General features: G+C 47.4%; 1 protein-coding gene across 2 annotated transcripts; it reads right to left on the minus strand.

Moving 5' to 3' along the window:
* Positions 1–878: 878 nt before the first annotated feature.
* On the minus strand, positions 879–22,675 carry Commd7 (COMM domain containing 7). 2 transcript variants are annotated; one of them, XM_070007043.1, is made up of 9 exons: positions 22,512–22,675; positions 14,147–14,200; positions 13,947–14,049; positions 5,599–5,655; positions 5,479–5,516; positions 4,598–4,688; positions 4,369–4,418; positions 2,741–2,789; positions 879–1,444 (listed from the first exon to the last, which is right to left on the minus strand). In XM_070007043.1, the coding sequence occupies exons 1-9, from the start codon at positions 22,593–22,595 to the stop codon at positions 1,368–1,370; spliced, it is 603 nt and encodes a 200-aa protein (XP_069863144.1). In that variant the 5' UTR covers positions 22,596–22,675; the 3' UTR covers positions 879–1,367. The 2 variants fall into 2 exon arrangements, with proteins under 2 accessions (XP_069863144.1, XP_069863145.1); XM_070007044.1 differs by lacking the exon at positions 22,512–22,675 and adding an exon at positions 15,917–15,978.
* Positions 22,676–23,858: the final 1,183 nt, after the last annotated feature.

Here is a 23,858-nt window from a genome sequence, read left to right on the forward strand (position 1 = left end):
CCCTAGGACTGGAAAAGTGTCATCATAAACTTTCCTGCCCAGGCTGGCTTTGAGCCACATTCTCAGATCTCAGCTTCCTGAGTAGCTAGGATTATAGGTGTGAGCTCTTGCCCTGCAAGGATCACAAGTTTTTGGTTACCTCCAAAGCAAATTAGAGGGCTGGGAACGTGGCTCAGTGGTAGAGTGCTTGTCTCGCATGCAGGAGGCCCTAGGTTCTTGAATTTAGAGCTTAGTACTGCCCCTGAGCTCTTTTGGGCAAGGCTAGTATTCTACCATTTTGAGCCACAGCTCTACTTCCGGCTTTTTGTTTTTAGTTGGTTGTGGGGCTTGAATTCTGGGCCTGGGTGTGGTCCTTCAGCTCTTCTGCTCAAGGCAAGCACTCTACCGCTTGAACCTCAGCACCACTTCTGGTTTTCTACTGGTTAACTGGAGATCAGATGCACATGGACTTTCCTGCCCAGGCTGGCTTTGAACTGCGATCCTCATCTCAGCCTTCTGAGTAGCTAGGATTATAGTTGTTTTTATTTATTTATTTATTTATTTATTTATTTATTTATTTATTTAGGGTCTGGTCGTGGGGCCTGAACTCTGGGCCTGGGCGCTGTCCCTCAGCTCTTCAGCTCAGGGCTAGTGCTCTACCTCTTGAGCCACAGTGCCACTTACGGCTTTTTTTTCTTTTTGCTTATGTGGTGCTAAGGAATCGAACCCAGGGCCTCATGCATGCAAGGCAAGCGCTCTACCACTGAGCCACCTTCCCAGCCCTTGTTTTTATTTTTTTTTGAGACAGGGTTTTATTGTATAGCCCAAGATGGCCTCAAACTCACTTTTCTGCTTTAGAGGGCATTTTATATAAAAAGACAACTGAATCAGACCTTTCTTTACAACTTTTTTTTTTAATGCATCGTCTACTCAACAGAAGTGGTCACTTGAAGCCAAAAATAAGTTAAGGCAATTCAAAATTCCCAAAATGTCTGCCTTCTTATTATGCAACAGGATGAAGTTAGGAATGGGGATGGAGCATGTAGGATTAGACAGGAGGTCTCTGGCTCCATCATCTGCATCCTCTACCCCTCCCCCTCAGCCATAAACAAATACTTGCTTTTGGAAGAAGGAGGGTAGTTGGTGTGTTGTGATCTGGACCGTGGCTCCATTTCTTTACTTGGAGCAGTGTCAGGAAGGGCAACAGCCTGTCTTGAGAGACAGCGGAGTTGGTTCCTGAACCCGAGTTTACTGTGGACTGTGCTGGGCTACTACTTAATCCTGTTGTTTTCCGGAACTCTTTGCACCTGGGCTCCCCACAAGGTGGCCACAAGCCTGAAGGAGGCACCTTTCAGAGCAGTCACCAGGGAAGAAGCCAGGGCCGGGGGTCAGCTGAAGCACTCCATGCTGGCTCTGACGCGCTCCATCTCATGCAGGAAGCTGTAGAACTGAGGCAAGGTTAATTCTGCAGAGAGAAGAGTTCAGCTGCAGTGAGCATTCCCAACTCCGCAGAATTTCCCGAGAAAATTCATTTCCACCCAGAGATTTTCCTCTTTTTTAGTGCTGAGGGCAGAACCCCAACTCAGGAGGGCCTTATGCATGCCAGGCAAGAGTTCTACTCCCCCACCTAGCCAAGCAGCTCAGATGTCCTCAATAAAGAACACAGAGGGGCTGGGAAGGTGGCTCAGTGGTAGAGCGCTTGCCTTGCATGCATGAGGCCCTTGGTTCGATTCCTCAGCACCACATAAGCAGAAAAAGCCGGAAGTGACGATGTGGCTCCAGTGGTAGAGTGCTAGCCTTGAGCTGAAGAGCTGAGGGACAGTGCCCAGGCCAGCAAAAAAAAACAAACAAACAAACAAAACACAGAGGCTCTCCAGAAAAGAGAGTGAGCTATTGAGATGCAAATACCTACCTCCTTTAGGAGGACCAATGTGACTTGTGCCACAAGAGCTTCTGGCCTTCAATCCAAGCCTTTTTTTTTTTTTTTTTAATGCTAGTCCTAGCTAGTGTGGAGCTCAGGGCCTGGCCACTGTCCCTGAGCTTCTTTTGCTCAAAGCTAGCCCTCTACCACTGAGCCACAGTACCACTTCTGGCCTTTTCTGTGTATGTGGTACTGAGGAATCAAACCCAGGGCTTCATGCTTGCTAGGCAAGCACTCTACCACTAAGCCACCTTCCAGCCCACTCCCCCCACCATTTTTTTCTTCCAAAAAAGTTGTTCTACTGAGGTTTCTACCCTGGGGGCAGCTTAACGATACTCCTGCCTCCAGCACCTGGCATAATCTTTATGTTTTGGCAGTCCTGGGGATGAACTAATATAATAAGGGCTTGGGTTCAAATTCTACCACTTGAGCTGTGGTTCAATCGCATCCGGACCCATCTTGTAGGAGAGGAAAGGAGTAGACTGGCTATTCCACAGCAGTGATGACCCTGTCTCTGGAAGGGAGGTTTATGGCTGCTGAGGACAGCGCAGGGAAGTGGAAGGCATGTGGCAGAGTTCTTTTTTTTTTTTTTTTTTGTCGGTCGTGGGGCTTGAACTCTGGGCCTGGGCGCTGTCCCTCAGCTCTTCAGCTCAAGGCGAGCGCTCTACCACTTGAGCTACAGCGCCACTTCCGGTTTTCTAGTGGTTTATTGGAGATAGGAGTCTCACGGTCTCTCCTGCCCGGGCTGGCTTTGAACTGTGATCCTCAGATCTCAGCCTCTTGAGTAGCTAGGATTACAGGCGTGAACCAGCGCCCGGCTGTGGCAGAGTTCTGACTCACCTATATACACGTTTTCAGTTTGGTTCCCTTTCTTGACCACCAATTTTAGCTGGTTACAAAAAAGAAAGAAAACACTTAAATTAAAATGTTAACTAGACAGAGAACCCCCTGCCCCCAGACCCCTTCATGTAATCAGCACTGATTCATCCCAGTATCTGGCACAAGCTAAACATAACCCTACCGGGGCTCCACCCCAGCTACGATCAATGGGTACCAGCTCGAAAGCCACACAGAAGCAGGCTGCCTCGCCACCACCAGCAATTCTATTCCTTTTTTTTTTTGGTACCAGTACTGGGGTTTGAACTCAGGGCCTGGGCACTGTCCTTGAGCTTTTTCATTCAAGGCTGGTGTTCCTTCACTTGAGCCATAGCTCTCTAATGACTTTTTTTTTGTTGGGTCTCATGGATTTTTTTTTTTGCCAGTCATAGGGCCTGAACTCTGGGTCTGGGTGCTGTCCCTCAGCTCTTCAGCTCAAGGCTAGTGCTCTACCACTCTACCGCTGAGCCACCTTCCCAGCCCCTCATGAACTTTCTTGTGGCTTCAAACCTCAGTCCTCAAATCTCAGCTTCTTGAACAGCTAGGATTATAGGTACAAGCAACCAGCACACAGTGAATTATTTACTTTTGAGATAGGGTGCTGCTATGTGGCCCAGGCTGGTCTCAAATCTCAATCCTCACACTAGGATTACATGAGTGCCCCACCATACCTGGATCTAACTTTTTTTTTTTTTTTGGCCTGGGGGGGGGGGCGTGCGGGGCAGTAATGGCATTTGAACTAAGGGTTTTCTTTTCTGGTGTGTGTGGGGGGGGTCATGGGGCTTGAACTCTGGGCCTGGGCATTGTTCCTTAGTTCTTGAACTCAAGTCTAGCGCTTTACCACTTGAGCCACAGCTCCACTTCTAGTTTTCTGGTGGTTTATTGGAGATAAGAGTCTCACAAGAGGGGTGTTGATAGCTCACTCCTGTAATCCTAGCTACTCAGGAGGCTGAGATCTGAGGATCGAGGTTCAAAGCCAGCCCAGGCAGGAAAGTCCTGTGAAACTCTTATCTTCAATAAACCACTAGAAAACTAGAAGTGGCACTGTGGCTCAAGTGGCAGAGCGCTCGCCTTGAGCTGAAGGGTGCAGGGACAGCGCCCAAGCCCAGAGTTCAAGCCCCACGACCAAAAAAAAAAAAAAAAAAAAAAAAGAGTCTCACGGACTATCCAGCCCAGGCTGGCTTTGAACTGTGACCCTCAGGTCTCAGCTACCTGAGTAGGTAGTATTACAGGCTCCTGGCTTGAACTAAGGGTTTTCTTGCTGGGTAGGTAAACAATCTACTATTTGACCCCCATCTTAACCCTAACCAATTTTATTCTATTTTTGTTTTATTTGTTTATTTATTTATTTTTGCCTGTTCTGGGGCTTGAACACAGGGCCTGGGCACTGTCCCTGAGTTTCTTTTGCTCAAGGCTAGCACTCTACCACATGAGCCATAGTGCTAGTTCCAGCATTTTCTGTGTATGTGGTACTGAGAAATTGAACCCAGGGCTTCATGCGTCCTAGGCAAACATTCTTCCACTAAGCCCCATTTCCAGCCCCTAACCAATTTTAAACAATTCAAAAATCTCCCCGTGCAGATAAGACTTACTTGTAAAAAAATACTTCCCACTTTCTCCAATTCACTACTCCCTGATGTCACTGTAACGAAAGAAACATAGCAAGTGACTGACTGATGACTTTCCCCAAAGACCCCAGTTTTTCAGGTGGTCCACAGGCAGCCTGTTTGAGACTAAGGAAGTATCCTTCCACCCAGGGTCTCCAAAAGCCTTTGCAACCCCCAGGCCAGCCCCACACAAGGACTGGCTCTCACTAGTTACCTCCAAATCTCCACTCCATATCGATAAGCTGGTTAATCATCAGGGTCTGACCAATGGCCCGTCGTGCCAGGATGGGCGCATTCTGCTTCCACTGGAACAAAAGCAAGGAGGTAAAGTCATCCTAAGGGGCTAGATGTCCCCCTCTGCATTCTGTTCCAAACAGCCATGTTGATGGTTCATGCATATAGTGGGAAGAACGGAACCAAGGGCTAGGCCCACATGACAGAATCAGGGGCTAAAGAAATCCAATGTTCTCTCTGCATTTTCTTTCTCTTTTTTTTTGCCGGTCATGGGGCCTGAACTCTGGGCCTGGGCGCTGTCCCTCAGCTCATCAGCTCAAGGCTAGCGCTCTACCACTGGAGCCACAGCGCCAATTCCGGCTTTTTCTGTTTATGTGGTGCTGAGGAATCAAACCCAGGGACTCATGCTTGCAAGGCATGCACTCTACCGCTGAGCTACCTTCCCAGCCCCTCTTTTTTCTTTTTTGCTGGTCCTGGGGCTTGAAATCTGGGCCTGGGCACTGTCTGTAAGCTTTTGTGCTCAAGGCTAGTGCTCTACCACTTGAGCCACACCTCTACCTCTGGCTTTTTGTGGTTAATTGGAGATAAGAGTCTTATGGGCTTTCCTGCCTTGGCATTTCTCTGCATTCTAAGACCTCATTCATGTTGGAATATACACTGCATGACATTGCTATTCAGTCAATTCAGAGGGGGAAAATGAGAGATCTATTAAGCAGTGCTGGTTAAAAGCAGCATGAGGGTTGTTTGTATGAAACCAAAGCAATGAGGTGATGAGGCTTTTGTCTTGCTCAGCATTTTCCACACTTTTCTTTCCAGGAAATACAAGTCAATGATCTTAACCTTGATTAAGAGGAATTATACCTTTTCAGAAAAGTAAGTGGCTCTCTCCTCACTAAGACCTGGAAGAGAACAGAAGGATTCATTAACATAATTTAAAGCCTAGAGGCCTGCTCCCAGGTCAGCCTTGTGTAAATGACCTACCCAGAGTTATGAGATCTGCCTGGACCTGCTCTGCTGTGAGGTTCTTCTTCAAGGCACCTGGGAGGCAGGGAGAAATCATGGAATGAGTGCACAGTCCGTATCTGAGAGAGACAGCTCCTATGACACAGAGCTACAAAGGCTCCATGAAGGTGTCCAGCCAGCTGAGGAGAAAATGCACTTGGGAATCGGGCAAGACAACGTGCTTGTTAGCTGCAGGTTTATTCTCTCCACCCACCACTAATCTCCAAGGAGGGTACACAGACTAGAGACCACAGAAAGGTTGTGGGATGATAATTAAGAAGAATGAATGTGGCTATAGATTACTGGGGCAAAGGGAAAGGAGGGTGTGGAGGGGCAAGCTGGGGAAGGGAAGACTTGATGGCAGCCTGGTAAAGCACTTGTTGTGTGAGACCACTAACATTTTCACTGTAATTCAATAAATATTAGCCATAGGGGACTGGGAGTGTAGCTTAGTGTAGAGTGCTTGCCTAGCATGCATGAAGCCCTGGGCTTAATTCCTCAGTACCTATATACAGAAAAGGCCGGAAGTGGTGCTGTGGCTCAAGTGGTAGAACGCTAGCCTTGAGCAAGAGAAGTTCAGGGACAGGTGCTCAGACCCTAAGTTCAAGCCAAAGGACTGTCAAAAAAAAAAAAGCTGGCCATAGTGGCTTGTGCCTGTAGTTCCAGCTACTTAAAGGCTGAGTTAGGAGGAACACTTGAATGCAGGAGTTAGAGACCCTGTTTCAAAATAAATGAAGAAAATTACAATTCCATATTGAATCCTTGCCTTTCACTTTGTACTAATATCAGTTCAAAGTGGATCAAAGGCCTCAATGTAAGGCCTGAAACCTTGAAACTATTACTAGGAAGGTAGAAAAAAACACTAGAGCTGGGCGCTGGTGGCTCACGCTTGTAATCCTAGCTACTCAGAAAGCTGAGATCTGAGGATCATGGTTCAGAGCCAGCCCAGGCAGGAAAGTCCTTAAAACTATCTCCAGCCGGGCGCTGGTGGCTCACGCCTGTAATCCTAGCTACTCAGGAGGCTGAGATCTGAGGATCATGGTTCAAAGCCAGGCAGGTCAGGAGAGACCGTGAGACTTCTATCTCCAATAAACCACCAGAAAACCGGAAGTGGCGCTGTAGCTCAAGTGATAGAGCACTCGCCTTGAGCTGAAGAGCTGAGGGACAGCGCTCAGGCCCAGAGTTCAAGCCCCATGACCAACAAAAAAAAAAAAACTATCTCCAATAAACCACTAGAAAACTAGAAGTGGGGCTGGGAAGGTGGCTCAGTGGTAGAGTGCTTGCCTTGCATGCATGAGGCCCTGGGTTCGATTCCTCAGCACCACATAAGCAAAAAGAAAAAAGCTGGAAGTGGCGCTGTGGCTCAAGTGCTAGCCTTGAGCTGAAGAGCTGAGGGACAGCGTCCAGGCCCAGAGTTCAGGATCCACGACTGGACCAAAAAAAAAAACACAACAAAACCCGGAAGTGGCACTGTGGCTCAAGTGGTAGCCTTGACCTGAAGAGCTCAGGGACAGTGCCCAAGCCCACAGTTCAAGCCCCATGACTGACAACAAAACAAAACAAAACAAAACAAAAAAACACTAGAGGGGCTGAGAAGGTAGCTCAGTGGTAGAGTGCTTGCCTTGAATGCATGAGGTCCTGGGTTCAATTCCTCAGCACCAGATAAGTAGAAAAAGCCAGAAGTGGCACTGTGGCTCAAGTGGTAGAGCGCTAAGCCTTGAGCTGAAGAGCTGAGGGACAGCGCCCAGGCCTAGAGTTCAAGCCCCATGGCTGACAAAAACAAAAAAACAAACAAAAAACACTAGAACTCATTGGACTATGTAGGAACTTCCTGAATAAAATTCCAGGGGCTCCATGAATAGGAGAGAGAATTGATAAATGGGATTGCATCAAACCAAAAATCAAACCAAAAAGCTTCTGAAGAGCTTCTAAAAAACCTTCCGAATAAGAGATCTTTGCTAGCATTATATCTGACAAGGGTCTAATGATCAGAACATACAAGGAGGTCTAAAAAACTACCCCCCAATAACTTAATTAACAAATGAGTAAAGGAACTAAATAGACATTTCTCAGAAGAACAAATGGCCAATAAATATATAAAGAAATGCTCAGTATTCCTCACCATGAAGCAAATGCCAATCAAAACAACATTGAGGTTTCATCTCACTCCAGTCAAGAACTACTCCAGCCAACTGGGTGGCAGTGGCTGACACCTGTAATCCTAGCTACTAAGGAGGCTGAGATCTGAGGTTCACAGTTCGAAGCCAGCCCGGGCAGGAACATCTGTGACACTCTTATCTCCAATTAGCTACCAGAAAACCAGAAGTGGCACTGTGGCTCAAGTGGTAGAGGGCTCGCCTTGAGCTGAAGAACTTAGGGACAGTGCCCAGGTCCAGAGTTCAAGCTCCAGGACCAACAAAATAAAAAAAAAGGCTACAGGTTGACCCATTGTAACAATGAGATGTATAAGACACTATTTTTTTGTTTTGTTTTGTTTTTGTTTTATTGTGAAAATACCATACAGAGGGGTTACAATTACATGGGCAAGGTAATGAGTACATTTCTTATCAAGCATTGTTGCCTCCTCCTTTGTTTCCCCTTCCCATCCCTTCCCATCTCTACCCCCCCTCCCAAGACACTATGTTGAAGATGAACTTTACAACTTGGGGGGGAGGGGGGGAGGGAAGGGATGGGATGGTAGGGGAAAAACAAAGGAGGGGGTAACAATGCTCGATAGGAAATGTACTCATTACCTTACTCCTGTAACTGTAACCTCTCTGTCAGTATCTTTACAATTAAAAAAAAAAAAAAGAAAATATGGCATACACAGGGGTAGGTAGCCATGAACAACATGGACAAATGGAAACCAGGAAACTGAAATGTGTCTGGTTTGCATGGTCAGGGATAAAAGAAAGGGAACAGATGGAGCGAAGATAGGAGGGCAAATATTGGCACAAATCTCAATGTGCGTTTGTGAAAGTAAAGCAAGGTAACTTGATGACAGGTGGGGATGGGATAGATGGGAGGGGGTAGTCAAGGAAGAGATGACATTGATCAAGATGATTGTAGTCATTAATGGACATGTTAATTGAAACCCCTAGCCAGGTGCTCCTGGCTCATACCTGTAATTCTAGCTACTCAGGATGCTGAGATCTGAGGATTGCAGTTTGAAGCCTGCCTGGGCAGGACTTGGGCAGGAAAAACTCCATGAAACTCTCCAATTGACCACCAGAAAACTAAAAGTGGTGCTGTGGCTCCAAAGTGGTAGAGCACTAGCCTTGAGGGAAAGAGCTCAGGAACAGAGCTCATACCCTGAGTTCAAGTCCCATGAATGACAACAAACAAATAAATAAAACAATACAAAACAAAACAAGCCATAAGTGGAGCTATGGCTCAAGTGGTAAAGTGCTAGCCTGAGCACAAAAGCTGAGGGATAGTGCTCAAGCCCCAAGTTCAATCCCCAGGATCGTCATCGAGATAAATAAATACGTAGAAACCCCTTGAATAAGCCACATAGACACAAGCACTAGAGTGGACAGAGTAGATTCTAGGCCATATCCATCTGTACAAAAAGCTCCACTGGAGTTGGGATGATAAAGTAGTTGCCTAGTAAGTGCAATGTCCTGGGTTCGATCCCTAGTACAAAAAAAGGAAGCAAAAAATAAGTGCTCTGGCTCAAAATGGTAGAGCACTAGCCTTGAACAAAAATGCTCAGAGACTGAGTTCAATCCCTATGATGGACAGAAAAAAAAAAGGAAGCAACCAAGAAAGCAAGCTCCATTGGAGATCACTATCTTAAGAAATCAGTGTCCATGCAGTAGCCTAGATGGGTTGAATGGGCTGGCCACCACAGCTCACAGTCACCTCTACAAGGGTACCCTGGCTTCCCCTTAGAAGCCTGCGTAACTCCCTACTGGCCGGCTCGGTCTGCTTTTAAGCCTCGGTTCCTGAGGGGAGGATGGGGGAAGGGTGGGCAGCATCCTGGACTTCTTAATATTTAAACTTCAGGCTGCAGCTATCAAAATTTGGCAATCACTTAAAAATGTCTCATTTACTATGAAGATGATGATGATGATGATGATGGATGATGATGGTGATGATGTAGTTGTACAAAAAGACTATAATTCCATAAGTCAGGTTTTAAGTACATTTCTTGGTCAATGTCACCCCTTCTCCTTCAGTCTACCCCATTACCCCCTTCCATCCCTATCCTCAACTTACATATTCTATTTTTACACGATGTACATTGAATACAATCACCACATTTACTTACCCTTCTCCCTATTCCTGCGCCCCTCCCACTGCCCTGTCTCCAAAACCATTTCCACTGCTTAATCACCAAGAAGCCATCCATTGCTATGGAGGGAGTGTCCAGAACATACACTGGAAGCTCCAGTTCCTACCCCTCATCTCGCTCCAGGAAAACAATCCTAAAGGCTGTGGTGCCTTGAGAAATCAATCCTTTAAACAAAGAGAGGAAATCTTTTATCTCTAAAATCAGATGGAGCAAGGAAGCCAGAGTGAAATTTTAAAAAAGTCCCGACCCCAGGAAACCTCCTCCATTCAGGCTCTGGGGAAAGGACTGTTTCCTAGACTATCCAATTAACTCCTACCTACCATATACAGTCCCTTAGTTAATCCCAGCTCAAGCTGGGTACCAGGGACTCACACCTATAATCCTAGCTACTCGGGAGGCTGAGATCTGAGGATCATGGTTTGAAGCTAGCCTGGGCAGAAAAGTCCCCATGAGATGCTTATCCAATTAACCACTCAAAAACCAGTAGTGGAGCTATAGCTCAGTTGGCAGAATGCTAGCCTTGAGCACAAAGAGACTCAGGGACAGTGCCCAGGCCCTGAGTTCAAGGAGCCTGGAAATGGCGTTGTGGCTGAAGTGGTAGAGTGCTAGCCTTGAGCTGAAAAGCTGAGGGACAGCACCCAGGCCCAGAGTTCAGACAAAAAAAAAAAACAAAAAAAAAGAAAAAGAAAGAAAAGAAAAAAAAATCACTTATCAATCACCCACAGGGCCATATCCTTGCTAAGTATCAAAATAAAAGCAAACTCAATAGTGCTGCTGTTGCCAGGCAACCTGGGGTTCTATCCAGCAGATAATACACATACAGCTACCACTTTACATTTACCATTTTACCCCATCCCGTAAACAATGTTTTACCAGTTTCAGAGCTGAAGAAACTAAGTCTGATAGGGTTAAGAACTTGGCTCAAGGTCACTGGGCCAGGTAGACAGGTGTGTTGCCCCGGAAGGTAGTGAGTGCAGGAGGCCACTCAGCAACCAAATGCAAGGTCAGGCCTGTGGGAATCCCCAATCCAGAGGGGAAGTGGCCCGAGGTACTTACAATGCAGGAGATAACCCTGCACTTTGCTCTCAGACTGCATATTTTCCTTTTAGATATGATAATGGCTAGTGCATATCTTTCAGAGACAGATAATTAGGTATTTAGGAACTTGCTTTAAAATAATGGAGGGGGGCTGGGGGTTTTAGCCCAGCAGAAGGGCGCCTGCCCGGTGGGCGCAAGGCTCTGGGTTCGGTCCTCAGCCCTGGGAAAAAAAAAAAAAAAGCTAAAATAATAGAGGCTGGAGGGGCTGGGAATGTGGCTTAGTGATAGAGTGCTTGCTTAGCATGCATGAAAGCCTGAGATCCATTCCTCTGGACCACATAAACGAAATGTGGCTCAAGTGGTAGAGTGCTAGCCTTGAGCAAAAGAAGCTCAATGACAGTGTCCAGGACCTGATTTCAAGCCCCGGGACTGGCAAAAAAAAAACAACCAGGTTGGAGACCAGTGAGCAGTAGGGAGGTACAAATGCAATAATTTAAATAATTTGGTGATAGGTTGATCGTTGTTAATATAAGCAAATGTTCTGTTACTAAGCTTTACTACCAGCCCCAGGAGGGTGTGTGTAGGGGGGATCTCTCTCCTCTCTCTCCTCTCTCTCTCTCTCTCTCTCTCTCTCTCTCTCTCTCTCTCTCTCTCTCACCTTGAGCTGAAGAGCTGAGGGACAGCGCCCAGGCCCAGAGTTCAGGCCCCACAACCGACCAAAAAAAAAAAAAAAGATAGATGCTGAGATCTGAGGATGGAAGTTCAAAGCCAGCCTGGGCAGGAATGTCTATGACACTCTTATCTCCAATTGACCACCAGAAAACTGGAAGTGGTTCTGTGGCTCAAGTGGTAGAGGGCTAGCCTTGAGCTGAAGAGCTGAGGGACAGCACTAGGCCCAGAGTTCAAGCCCCATGACTGACAAAAAAGAAAAAGAAAAAGAAAATTATCTCTAGAATAGAAAAAAAAGTTGTGATGAGGGAGGACTTATCCTTTTTTTCGGTAGGTCATGGGGCTTGAACTCTAGGCCCGGGTGCTATCCCTCAGCTCTTCAGCTCAAGGCTAGCGTTTTACCACTTGAGCCACAATGCCACTTCCAGTTTTCTGAGTGGTTTATTGGAGATAAGAGTGTCATAGACTGGCTGGGAAGGTGGCTTAGTGGTAGAGTGCTTGCTTTGCATACCTGAGGCCGTGGGTTCGATTCCTCAGCACCACATAAGCAAAAAGAAAAAAGCCGGAAGTGGCGCTATGGCTCAAGTGGTAGAGCACTAGCCTTGAGCTGAAGAGCTGAGGGACAGTGCCCAGGCCCAGAGGTCAGGCCCCATGACTGGACCCCCCTCCCCAAAAAAAAGAGTGTCATAGACATTCCTGCCCAGGCTCGCTTTGAACCTCGATCCTCAGATCTCAGCCTCCTGAGTAGCTAGGATTACAGGAGTAAGCCATCTATGCCCAGCTTTTTTTTTTTGCCAGTCCTGGGGCTTGAACTCAGTGCCTGGTCTTTTGCTCAAAGCTACCACTCTACCACTTGAGCCATAGCACCACTTCTAGCTTCTTCTGTGTATGTGGTACTGAGGAACCAAACCCTAGGGCTTCATGCATACTAGGGAAGCACTCTACACTAAGCCACATTCCCAGCCCAAGGACCTATATCTTTTTATTTCCAATCTATCATGGACTGACTTGGGGTAGGTGTGTAGCTGATAGTAGAGTACTTTGCATGGACAAGGCCCTGGATTCAATCCCCAGCAAGCACTGTGGGGAGTGGGATGGGGGCGGGGGGAAGAAGAGCTATGTCTGATTATAAAAGTTTCTATATGGGGGGAAGTATGATGAAAGGGGTGACATCAATCAAGATACATTGTGCTTATAAAGTGATTTGTTGGATGGTAAACCCTTTGTACAACTACTTAAAGAAACTAAAAATAGCATTAAATTTTTTTTCCACTGGGTGCAAGGAGCTCATACCTATAATCCTAGCTACTCAGGAAGCTGAGAGCTGAGGATCATGGTTTGAAGCCAGCCCAGGCAGGAAAGTCTATGACACTCTCACCTCCAATAAACTACTCAGAAAAGGCTGTGAGTGGAGCTCAAGTCGTGGAGCACTAGCCTTGAGTAGAAGCGGTTCAGGGACAGGACCCATGCTCTGAGTTCAAGGCTCTAGAACCAGAAAAAAAAAAATTCTGTATTGTGAAGAGGAGAAGAGAGCAGTTTGGGAAATGAATTTTGTGCTGTGCCACTCTGCACACAGCATCTTAGCTATGTTACTCAGTTGTCCCTGGGTATCCTCTGGAGACTGGTCCCAAGATCCCCAGAATCCCAAACCCACAGGTATTCACATCCCTTATGTAATACGACACGGCATCTGCATGTGATCCCCACACACCTTCCTGTGCACTTGGCATTGTCTCTAGGTCACCTACAATGCTTCACACATCATAGATGCCACAAGTAGTTGCTACACTGCTGTTCAGGGAATAATTAGGAGAAAACATCCATGCTCAGTGCAAATACAACAGATACAATTTTTTTTTTTTGGGTGGGGCTTGAACTCAGGGCCTGGGCACTGTCTCTGAGCTTTTCTGCTCAAGGCTAGCCCTCTACCACATTGACTCACAGCTCTATTTCTGTTTTATTGGTGGTAAGTTTCTCATGGACTTCCTGCCCAGGTTGGCTTTGAACTGTGATCCTCAGATCTCAGCCTTCTGAGTAGCTAGGATTACAGGCATGAGCCACCGGTGCCTGGTTTCAGATATAATTTTTTTTGAGTAGTTTTAATCCTTGGCTGGTTGAATCCACAGACCTGGAAGCTAAGCATATGGAGGGTTGACTGTGGCACTCTACATCGCTGGTTTCTTTCTCTGGGCTCTGAGGGCTTCCCACGTGTGCCTCATCTGACTTCCCAGCTCACTGCCCAGAGCATGCTTCTGTGGTCAGTGGTCTGACTATAGGAAGGTTCAGTAAAGTCTCTGGCCATCCCTTTCTGGAGGATACTTACCATTTGGCACCAGGAGGAGACTTTTCACGAGGCTTTTGAGGGGCCCGAGACTCATCTGATTGGTGGTGGCAAATTCGGAGAGCCGAGCCAGAAACGGTTCCACCTGCAGGGAAGGAAAAGCGCAAACCAAGCCTTCACCCTCTGAGTTCCCAGGGCTGAGGTCCCCAAGCTCAGAAATTCCTTATCACAAAACACTTTACCTCTTTGGGCTCAGTGAGGAAGTGGAAAAGCACGTCAGTCAGGTCTGAGAACTGCTGTAAGAGAAACACAAAGAACATCAGCAAAACATATACTCCTGGGTCAGTGCACCACAGCCCACTCACCTACAGATCTTTGGGAGAGGAGTTTCAGAAGGTGCTGCTGCCTAACTGCCCACTTGCCCAGATCATCCTGAAGTTAAATATTCTAGACACATATAACAAACTAATGTCAACACAGTTGCATCAGGATGTTGTCTAAAAAACATGGACATTTTATTTTGTTTTTGTTTTTTTTGGGGTCCGGTCGTGGGGCCTGAACTCTGGGCCTGGGCACTTTCTCTCAGCTCTTCAGCTCAAACTAGCGCTCTGCCACTCGAGCCACAGTGCCACTTCCGGCTTTTTTTCTTTTTGCTTATATGGTGCTGAAGAATCGAACCCAGGGCCTCATGCATGCAAGGCAAGCACTCTACCACTGAGCCACCTTCCCAGCCCCAACATGGACATTTTAGAGAGAATGTAAGAGTGGTCACCAGTATAGATAAACATATACATCTAGGGTCCAAATAGACAAACATAAAATGGTTCAAAAAGGGGAAATCACAGCAACATTAAGAATAGCTCCTGCAGTGCATTGATGGCTTAGGCTTGTAATCTTAGTCAGGAGGCTGAGATTTGAGGATCATGATTCAAAGCTAGCCCAGGCACAGGAAAGTCCATGACACTCTTATCTACAAAATCTCCAATTAACTTCCACAAAAAGCCAGAAGTGGAGCTGTGGCTCAAGTGGTAGAGCACTACCCCTGAGCAAAAAAGCTCAAGGACACAAGTTCAAGCCCCAGGACAAGCACCAAATTAAAAAAAAAAAAATAATGAAGAAGAAGGAGGAGGAGGAGAAGAGGAAGAGGAAGAAGAAGAAGAAAGCATGGTGCCTGTACTGGAGCTTGAACTCAGGGTCTAGATGCTGTCCCTGAATTATTTTGTTCAAGGCCAGCACTCTAAACACTTGAGCCACAGCTCTACTCGTGGCTTTTTGTTGGTTAATTAGAGCCAAGTCTCATGGGCTTCACTGCTCAGGATGGCTTCTAACTGTGATACTCACATCTCTGCCTCCTGGGTAGCTAGGATTACAGGATTGACTCACCAGTGCCTCACTCAGGTTTTTTATTTTGGCAACACCTACAAGAATGCTTTCAGCAGGCTGGGAAGGTGGCTCAGTGGTAGAGTGCTTGCCTTGCATGCATGAGGCCCTGGGTTCGATTCCTCAGCACCACATAAGCAAAAAGAAAAAAGCCAGAAGTGGCACTGTGGCTCAAGTGGTAGAGCGCTAGCCTTGAGCTGAAGAGCTGAGGGACAGCAGCCAGGCCCAGAGTTCAGACCCACAACTGGACCAAAAAAAAAAAAAAAAAAGAATGCTTTCAGCTATTTTATTAAAGTGGATTCTAGGTCAAGTACTTGCCTAACATTCTTGGGCCTCTGGACTCCTCAGCAACATACACATAATTTTTTTTTCTTTTTAGGAGCCATACCAGGACTAGAACTCTGTACCTGTTGCTTTCATTTGTTAGTTAGTGCTCTATCAACTAGACATGCCTTGAACCACCCCCTCCACAGACACAGACACACACACACACACACACACACACACACAATCTTAAATGCTTTTAAAGTTTGGAAACAATGTTGCTAAACTATCTTGCAGAGAAATTGCAAGGATTTCTCCTCCTGAGCCAAGGGCATAGGATAGGTTTCTTTAAACTTCCTCAACATTACCTGGAAACACTTTAACCAGTGTTGAACTGGGGGTCTCTTCCCCAACTATATAGGACATAGGGTATCAGCCTTGTAGATCTGATGATTCTACATAGTGCAAACAGCCCAGGACCTGTGGAAACATGTGTCTCAAATCTTTTGGAAGCTTTATTTTATTTATTTATTTATTTATTTATTTATTTATTTATTTATTTATTTATTTATTTATTTATTGGTCGGTCGTGGCCCTGAACTCCAGGCCTGGACGTTGTCCCTCAGCTCTTCAGCTCAAGGCTAGCGCTCTACCACTTGAGCCACAGCGCCAGAGCCACAGCGCCACTTCCAGCTTTTTCTGCTTATGTGGTGCTAAGGAATCGAACCCAGGGCCTCATGTATGCAAGGCAAGCACTCTACCACTGAGCCACCTTCCCAGCCCCAGTTTTATTTATTTTTAAATTATTCCTTTACTCCTCCCCCACTCCTGCAAATATGTCGAATGATCAGGTCTTAGTACAACTGCATTTCCCAAGCCACTTAAGGCTTTCTGAATTTTTTTTTTTGGGGGGGGGTCCGGTTGTGGGGCCTGAACTCTGGGCCTGGATGCTGTCCCTCAGCTCTTTAGCTCAAGGCTAGTGCTGTACCACTTGAGCCACAGCACCACTTCCGGCTTTTTTCTTTTTGCTTATGTGGTGCTGAGGAATCGAACCCAGGGTCTCAGGGGCATGCAAGGCAAGTGCTCTACCACTGAGCCACCTTCCCAGCCCCAGGCTTTCTGAAGGGAATGGGGAGGCTAATTAGATCCCCAATCACTTTTCCATTTCCAAGGCTCTACCTAGTTAAGCTTCAACTCCAATCCCTTTGTGAAGTCTCACCTCACACATTCTTCTCCAGAGAGGCTGTAAACTAACTAAACTTGTCTGTTTGCTGTTATCTACTGCTATCTCCATCTCTTATCTCCACCTCCTTAGTCTACAAAGCCCAGACCAGATATCAAGTCTCTCCCCGTTCCCCCCACCCCCATAAGAAAGGGATCTAGGCCAGGTGTGGCGGTTAACTTCTGCCATAGTAGCACCTGGGAGAGGCTGAAGCAAAAGGACCTACAGTTAGAGGCCCTGCTCAAAAAGGAAACAAAGAAAGTGGGGCTTTGGTGGCTGTAATCCTACTCAGGAGGCTGAGTTCTAAGGATCATTGTTCTAAGCCAGACCAGGCAGGAAAGTCTGTGAGACTCTTACCTTCAATCAACCACCAAAAAGCCAACACCAACACACACACACACACACACACACACACACACACACACACACACATACACACACACACACACACACACACACACACACATGTGATCCAGCAATTCTGCCACTGGGTACATATTTGGAGGAAAGGTATTCAGTGTATGGGGATACTTGCCCTTCCATGCTTACGGCAGTAATTATGCAGAAGAAAAGATACGATATCAACCTAAGTTGTTATCAATTGATGAATGGATAAAGAACAGGTGGTGTGTACATACAACAGAATATTCCTTACCCATTAAAAAATGTCATTTCCAACACCACAAATGAGCCTAGAAGACATTACATAAACTGAAATAAGGAAGATAGCAGAAAGACAAATCGTATCATATGATTTCAGTTATATGTGAAATCTAAAAAGTAGAAATAAAAACAGGAATGGTGTTGAGGGACTGGTGTATAATTTTGGCTAAACAGAAGTGATATGAAAGGATTTATCATGTGGCACATGTGACTATATGTCTTGGAAAATGCAGAGTAGAAATCAAGTGTTCTCATGGCAAATCTGGTAACGATGGACTGGTGGTCAGTAATGGACCTGGTGGTCAGCAAGAGTTAACCATTTCACACTATACAAGTACCTCAAAACTTCGTGCTCAGCCAGGCGCTGGTGGCTCACGCCTGTAATCCTAGCTACTCAGGAGGCTGAGATCTGAGGATCGCGGTTCAAAGCCAGCCCGGGCAGGAGAGACCGTGAGACTCCTATCTCCAATAAAACCACCAGAAAACCGGAAGTGGCGCTGTAGCTCAAGTGGTAGAGCGCTCGCCTTGAGCTGAAGAGCTGAGGGACAGCGCCCAGGCCCAGAGTTCAAGCCCCACGACCGACAAAAAAAAAAAACAAAACTTCGTGCTCTATGTGAGAAATGCATATGCTTTTATGTCAATGTTTTAGAAGTGGAAGGAAAAGAAGAAGGAAGGGGGAGGGAGGGAAAGAATCCATTTAGAGGCTCTAATCCCAGCTACTAAGGAGATTGAGATCTGAGGACAGAGGTTACAGGCCCAGACAGACAAATCCATGAGATCATATCTCCAATTAACTAGCAAAAAGCTGGAACCTGCCGGGTGCTGGTGGCTCACACCTGTAATCCTAGCTACTAAGGAGGCTGAGAGCTGAGGATCATGGTTCAAAGCCAGCCCAGGCAGGAAAGTCTGTGAGACTCTTATCTCCAATAAACCACCAGAAAAATGGAAATGGCGCTTTGGCTCAAGTGGTAGAAAGCTAGCCTTGCAGCTGAAGAGTTGAGGGACAGCACCCAGGTCCAGAGTTCAAGTCCCATGACTGACAAAAAAAAAAAAAAAAAAAGCTGGAACCAACCCAGAGAATAAAGCTGAGCTAGAGCTTGAAGCTCTAAGTCCAATATAAGAGAGCACGAGGGACTGGGAATGTAGCTTAGTGGTAGAGTGCTTGCCTAGCATGCATGAAGCCCTGGGTTCACATACACAGAAAAGCCACCCCAGGGAGAGAAGAAAGAGGGGTGAGGAGGGAGAGGGAGAGTGCACACGCACACCTTTCAAAAACTCTTGCCTATCAGGAGCAAACCAAACACTGAAGGATTTCCCCAGCACTTCAAGAACCCCAAGGAGGAACAGAGAAACCGAAAGACCAAGAAACATGGCGGGGGGGGGGGGGCACCCTGCAGGAGAAGAAAGAAAAAGAAAGCAAGAAAGCAAAGCAAACTATCCAGATTGTCAACTTCTGAGGCTGCCTCTTGGAAGCTTGCCTGGGGGCACCTAGAACTCCCACCCAGAGTAGGGAACACTGACTGCCTGGGTGGAGAAAGTTCTTTGCATAGCTTTGTCTTCTCACATCTTAAATATTGTGCTGCACAGTAGGAATTTGTTCAATAAATCATTTCAAATAGTTGTCTCTGCCAGGAAAGCTCACAGCCCAAGACTGTCTAGCATAGCAAGATCTTAACTATTCCCAACAACAAACAGATGGAGAGATAGTCCAGGTTAATCTAGATCAGGGGATGGAATTGGTCATGGAGATAGCATTTTTCACTTATCTGGTTGGTAAATACAAAAGTTTGGGGAAGACACCAGTGCTGGTGACAGTACAAGGACACAAACACCACATAATGGTGACCCCAGAAAGCACTGGGCAACCTGCCTAGAGGACAATGTTATAATATAATATATGTCTAACTTTTAAATAATCACTGCTCTTAACCTAGCAATTCCACTTCAAGAAATGTATCCTTCACATAAGTTCCAGATACACTTAGTCAAAGCTGTTCCTTGAAAGCACTTTTCATTAAAACCACAAAGCTGGGGCTGGGAAGGTGGCTCAGTGGTAGAGTGCTTGCATGCCTTGCATGCATGAGGCCCTGGGTTTGATTTCTCACCACAGAAGCAAACAGAAAAAAGCCGGAAGTGGCGCTGTGGCTCAAGTGGTAGAGCGCTAGCCTTGAGCTGAAGAGCTGAGGGACAGTGCCCAGGCCCAGAGTTCAGGCCCCATGACTGGACCCAAAAAAAAAACAAAACAAAACAAAAAAAAAACCCACAAAGCTCCCAGATGCTAGTGGCTCACACCTATAATCAAAGCTACTCAGGAAGCTGAGATCTGAGGATCATGGTTCAAAGCAAGCCTGGGCAGGAAAGTCTGTGAGACTCTTATTCTCCAAAACACCACTCAGAAAAGACTAGAAGTGGTGCTGTGGCTCAAGTGGTAGAGTACTAGCCTTGAGCAAAAAAACTTTGGGGACAGCACACAGGCCATGAGTTTAAACCCAGGACTGGTGTGTGTGCACATATAGTCACTCATACACATGCGCACACACACAGAGCACTTGAAACTGTACTGTGTAATTCTGTGGCCAAAAGCCACAAGTGCCAGCCTAATTTGAGATGTACTATTTGTGTGAGATATGCCCCAGTAAAATAGCAGGATTGGGGATGGAGCTCAGAGGTACAATGTGTTTGACATGCCAAAGGCCTTGAATTCAATCCCAGCACCACCCCCCAAAAGTAATATCTTATTAATACCTGAATATGGATTAGATGTTAAAATGATATTTAGTTATAGTGGGTTAAAGAAAATATATTAAAATCAATTTTCCAGGGCTGGGAAGGTGGCTCAGTGGTAGAGTGCTTGCCTTGCATGCCAGAGGCCCTGGGTTCGATTCCTCAGTACAACGTAAGCAAAAAGAAAAAAGCCGGACGTGGCACTGTGGCTCAAGTGGTAGAGTGCTAGGCTTGAGCTGAAGAGCTGAGGAACAGCGCCCAGGCCCAGAGTTCAGGCCCCACGACCGGAACCAAAAAAATAAAATAAATTTTCCAGCCTGGCCCCAGTGGCTTATGCCTATAATCCTAGCTGAGATCCGAGGGTTACAGTTCAAAGTCAGCCCAGGCAGGAAAGTCTGTGAAACTCTTATCTTGAATTAATCACAGAAAAAGCCAGAAGTGGCTCCTCTGTGGCTCAAGTACTTGAGCCAAAGGAGCTCAGGGACAGTGCCCAGGCCTAGTTCAAGCCCCAGGACTGGAAAACAAGTGAGAGAGAGAGAGAGAGAGGAGATTTTCCATTTGTTCTTGATTTTTTTGTGATGTTAGGATAGAAGCCTGGGCCATGGACATGCTAGATAAATGCTGTGCTAGAGTCACAGGTTGACAAGTAGCCTGGTCTGGTGTACCATCATCCTGCTTCTCTTTTTAATTTTTTTTTTTTGGGGGGGGGGGGGTCCAGTCGTGGGCCTGAACTCTGGGCCTGGGCGCTGTTCCTCAGCTCTTCAGCTCAAGGCTAACGCTCTACCACTTGAGCCACAGCGCCACTTCCGGCTTTTTTCTTTTTGCTTATGCGGTGCTGAGGAATCGAACCCAGGGCCTCAAGCATGCAAGGCAAGCGCTCTACCATTGAGCCACCTTCCCAGCCCCATAATTATTTATTTTTATTTTTTGTCTGTCATAGGGCTTGAACTCAGGGTCTGGGTGTTGTCCCTGAGCTCTTTTGCTCTACAACTTTGAGCTACTGTTCCACTTCCTGTTTTTGAGTGGTTAATTGGAGATAAGAGTCTCACAGGAACTTTTCTCTCTAGGCTGGCTATAAACTGCAATCTTCAGATCTCAGCCTCCAGTGTAACACCTGGCTGTCTGTCTTATTTTTTAAATGTGGCTACTAGAAAGTATGGAAATACTGGCTGGCAATGTATTTCTACTTGACAATGCTGGCTTAGAATATGTTCCACACATTTAATCATGGATACAATTACTTTATAAGACAATAGTTTGAAGGGGGGGTGGGGCATGGCAGCTCATCCTGAAATCCTAGTTACTCAGAAGGCTGAGATCCAAGCATCATGGTTCAAAGGCAGTTCATGAGACTCTTATCCCCAATTAGCTAGCAAAAAGCCAGAGGTGTAAGTATGGCTCAAGTGATAACGTGGCAATCTTGAGCAAAAAAAAAAAAAGAGGAGGGGTGGCTGGGAAGGAAGGTGGCTCAGTGGTAGAGCGCTTGCCTTGCATGCATGAGGCCCTGGATTCCTCAGCACCCCATAAGCAGAAAAAGCCGGAAGTGGCGCTGTGGCTCAAGTGGTAGAGTGCTAGCCCTGAGCTGAAGAGCTTGAGGGACAGCGCCCAGGCCCAGAGTTCAAGCTTCACGACCAACAACAACAACAAAAAAAGATAAGCCAGAGCAGGAGTCCTGAGATCCTGAGATCAAACCCCCAGTATTGGCAACAAAAAAAAGCAAAAAATAAAAATAAAAAGTAGTTGCTTTTAAGAAATTCATCAAGCATACCTACAAATGTGGAGGGTGTTGTGGGGGACGAGACGGGGGGGGGGGGGGGACAGGGAGAGACAGATCCCACCTTTGGGGAGTTTAGGACCCACCAGAGAAATAAGCCAGAGCTTTACAGTGGCGGTGAGAATCACATGGTAACACAGCGAGCGGAAAGGGACATCACGGGCAGGAGCGAAGCAGGGTGCCCCAAGGCCGCAAGCCCTGGCTGGCACTGCAGCCCTGGCCTGCCAGGGGTGTGGCCGCCGGCGGGGTCCCCGGACGCCGCCAGTCCCGCCCCAGATCCCACTCTGGCCTGGCCCCAGCGGCCCTCCTCTTGACTTCCCCACCCTGTCCCCTCCCCCCCCCCCCCCCCCCCGGCTCAGCCTGGTTCCCAACTCCTCAGCCCCCTAACAGCCCTTCCCCTCCGGGCCGTGCCCCTCATCTTGCTCTCTCAAAACCCTCGGACCCCATCCATTTCCCCCAGGTCCTCCCGAAGCCCAGCTCACACCCCCAACCGCACCTCCAGACGCTCTGGATCTGCCGTCGCGGACACCCCTAAGCGCGGGGACCCCGGCCCCGCCCCGTCCAGTTCGGCGGGTCCCACCTGTGCGCCCAGCTGGTTCAGCTGCTGCATGTCGCCGCCCACGGCCTCGGGCACCGGGTCCTGCGTGCAGTGCAGGCGGCCCATGGCGCCCGGACGCCCGTCCCGCCGCCTCACCGCAGGCCGCCGCGCTCGCTTCCTCCTCCGCCCGCCTCGCCGGCTGCACTGCGCTTCCGCAGCCGCACTTTCGCCACGGCCGCCGCCGCCGCCCCGAAGCCGCGGGCCGCGCGGGGCTGGGCGTCACTGGCGGGATTCACTGCACTGCCCGGGGATCCTGCATAGCGCTTCTCTGAGCCCCGATTTCACTGTCTGTAAAATGACACCTGGGGTGGCGGCTTAACTGTGTCCATCCTACAGAAGCCTATTAGAGCACAGCCTGGTGCCCAGGCCGGCAGGCAGTCCCCATGGTCCATAGGCATTCGGCAATGCTCCGAAACGTTCGCTATTAGCTTGTATTGGTTGTGCGAAAGATAGTCGCATTCAGCAGTCTGTCTATCTGCCTGTCTGTCGTGTATACATCTATTTTTCGCCCTGGCATCGATCCTAGGGCTCTGTTCTCGACCCTGAAGAGCCAAAGTGGTGGGTCTCACACTCCCACAGGCATCGGCATCACCTGCAGGGGTTGGGATAACACCAGTGATTGGTCCTGCACCCAGTGGCTGAACAGACCAGCCTGGGCCGCAGCCTGGAAAAGTCCAACCAATTCCCAGTAACCATACTTCAAGCACATCTAGAGGAGAGGAATCTGACTCAACAAACAGCTGTAATGGTACAAGTGGACAGGTGGCCCGGGAGACCTCTGAGATGGGGGAGGGAGAGGAACCATGGCAGGCCTCAGACACGTGTGTGTCTGTGTGTGCACACGTGTGTGTATGCTGGTAATAGGGCTTGAACTCAAGGCCTCACACTCTCCTTTGTCATCATTCAAGTCTCAGTACATACAAACAGCCAATACCAGCAAAAATAAACAAATGAACACCTCCCCTCCACCCCCCATACACACACACCTAACTGCCATCCACCTTTGGCTCAAAACCGTGAGGCTGCTTGTTCTGAGGCTTAGGAAAGTTGTGTGACTCACTTAAACATTTGAAGTTTTTGGAGCAGGATGGGAGCTCAGTAGATTTATAAAGCAATTCTGCCTTGGATTTTTTTTTTTTAATACTGAAAGTACTGGGGATTGAACTCAAGGCCTCTTCTAGCTAGGCATTACTCCTACTATCATTTGAACCACATCCCCAAGAAGTAATTTTGCTGGAAGTTATTGTTCTACCACTTGAGCCACAGCTCCACTTCTTCGGGCTTTTTGACACTTAATTGGAGATAAGAATCTCATGGATTTTCTTTGTA

This window comes from Dipodomys merriami, unplaced genomic scaffold (genome assembly GCF_024711535.1).
Source record: "Dipodomys merriami isolate MVZ:Mamm:240054 unplaced genomic scaffold, mDipMer1.0.p SCAF_7, whole genome shotgun sequence".
Classification (NCBI taxonomy): domain Eukaryota; kingdom Metazoa; phylum Chordata; class Mammalia; order Rodentia; family Heteromyidae; genus Dipodomys; species Dipodomys merriami.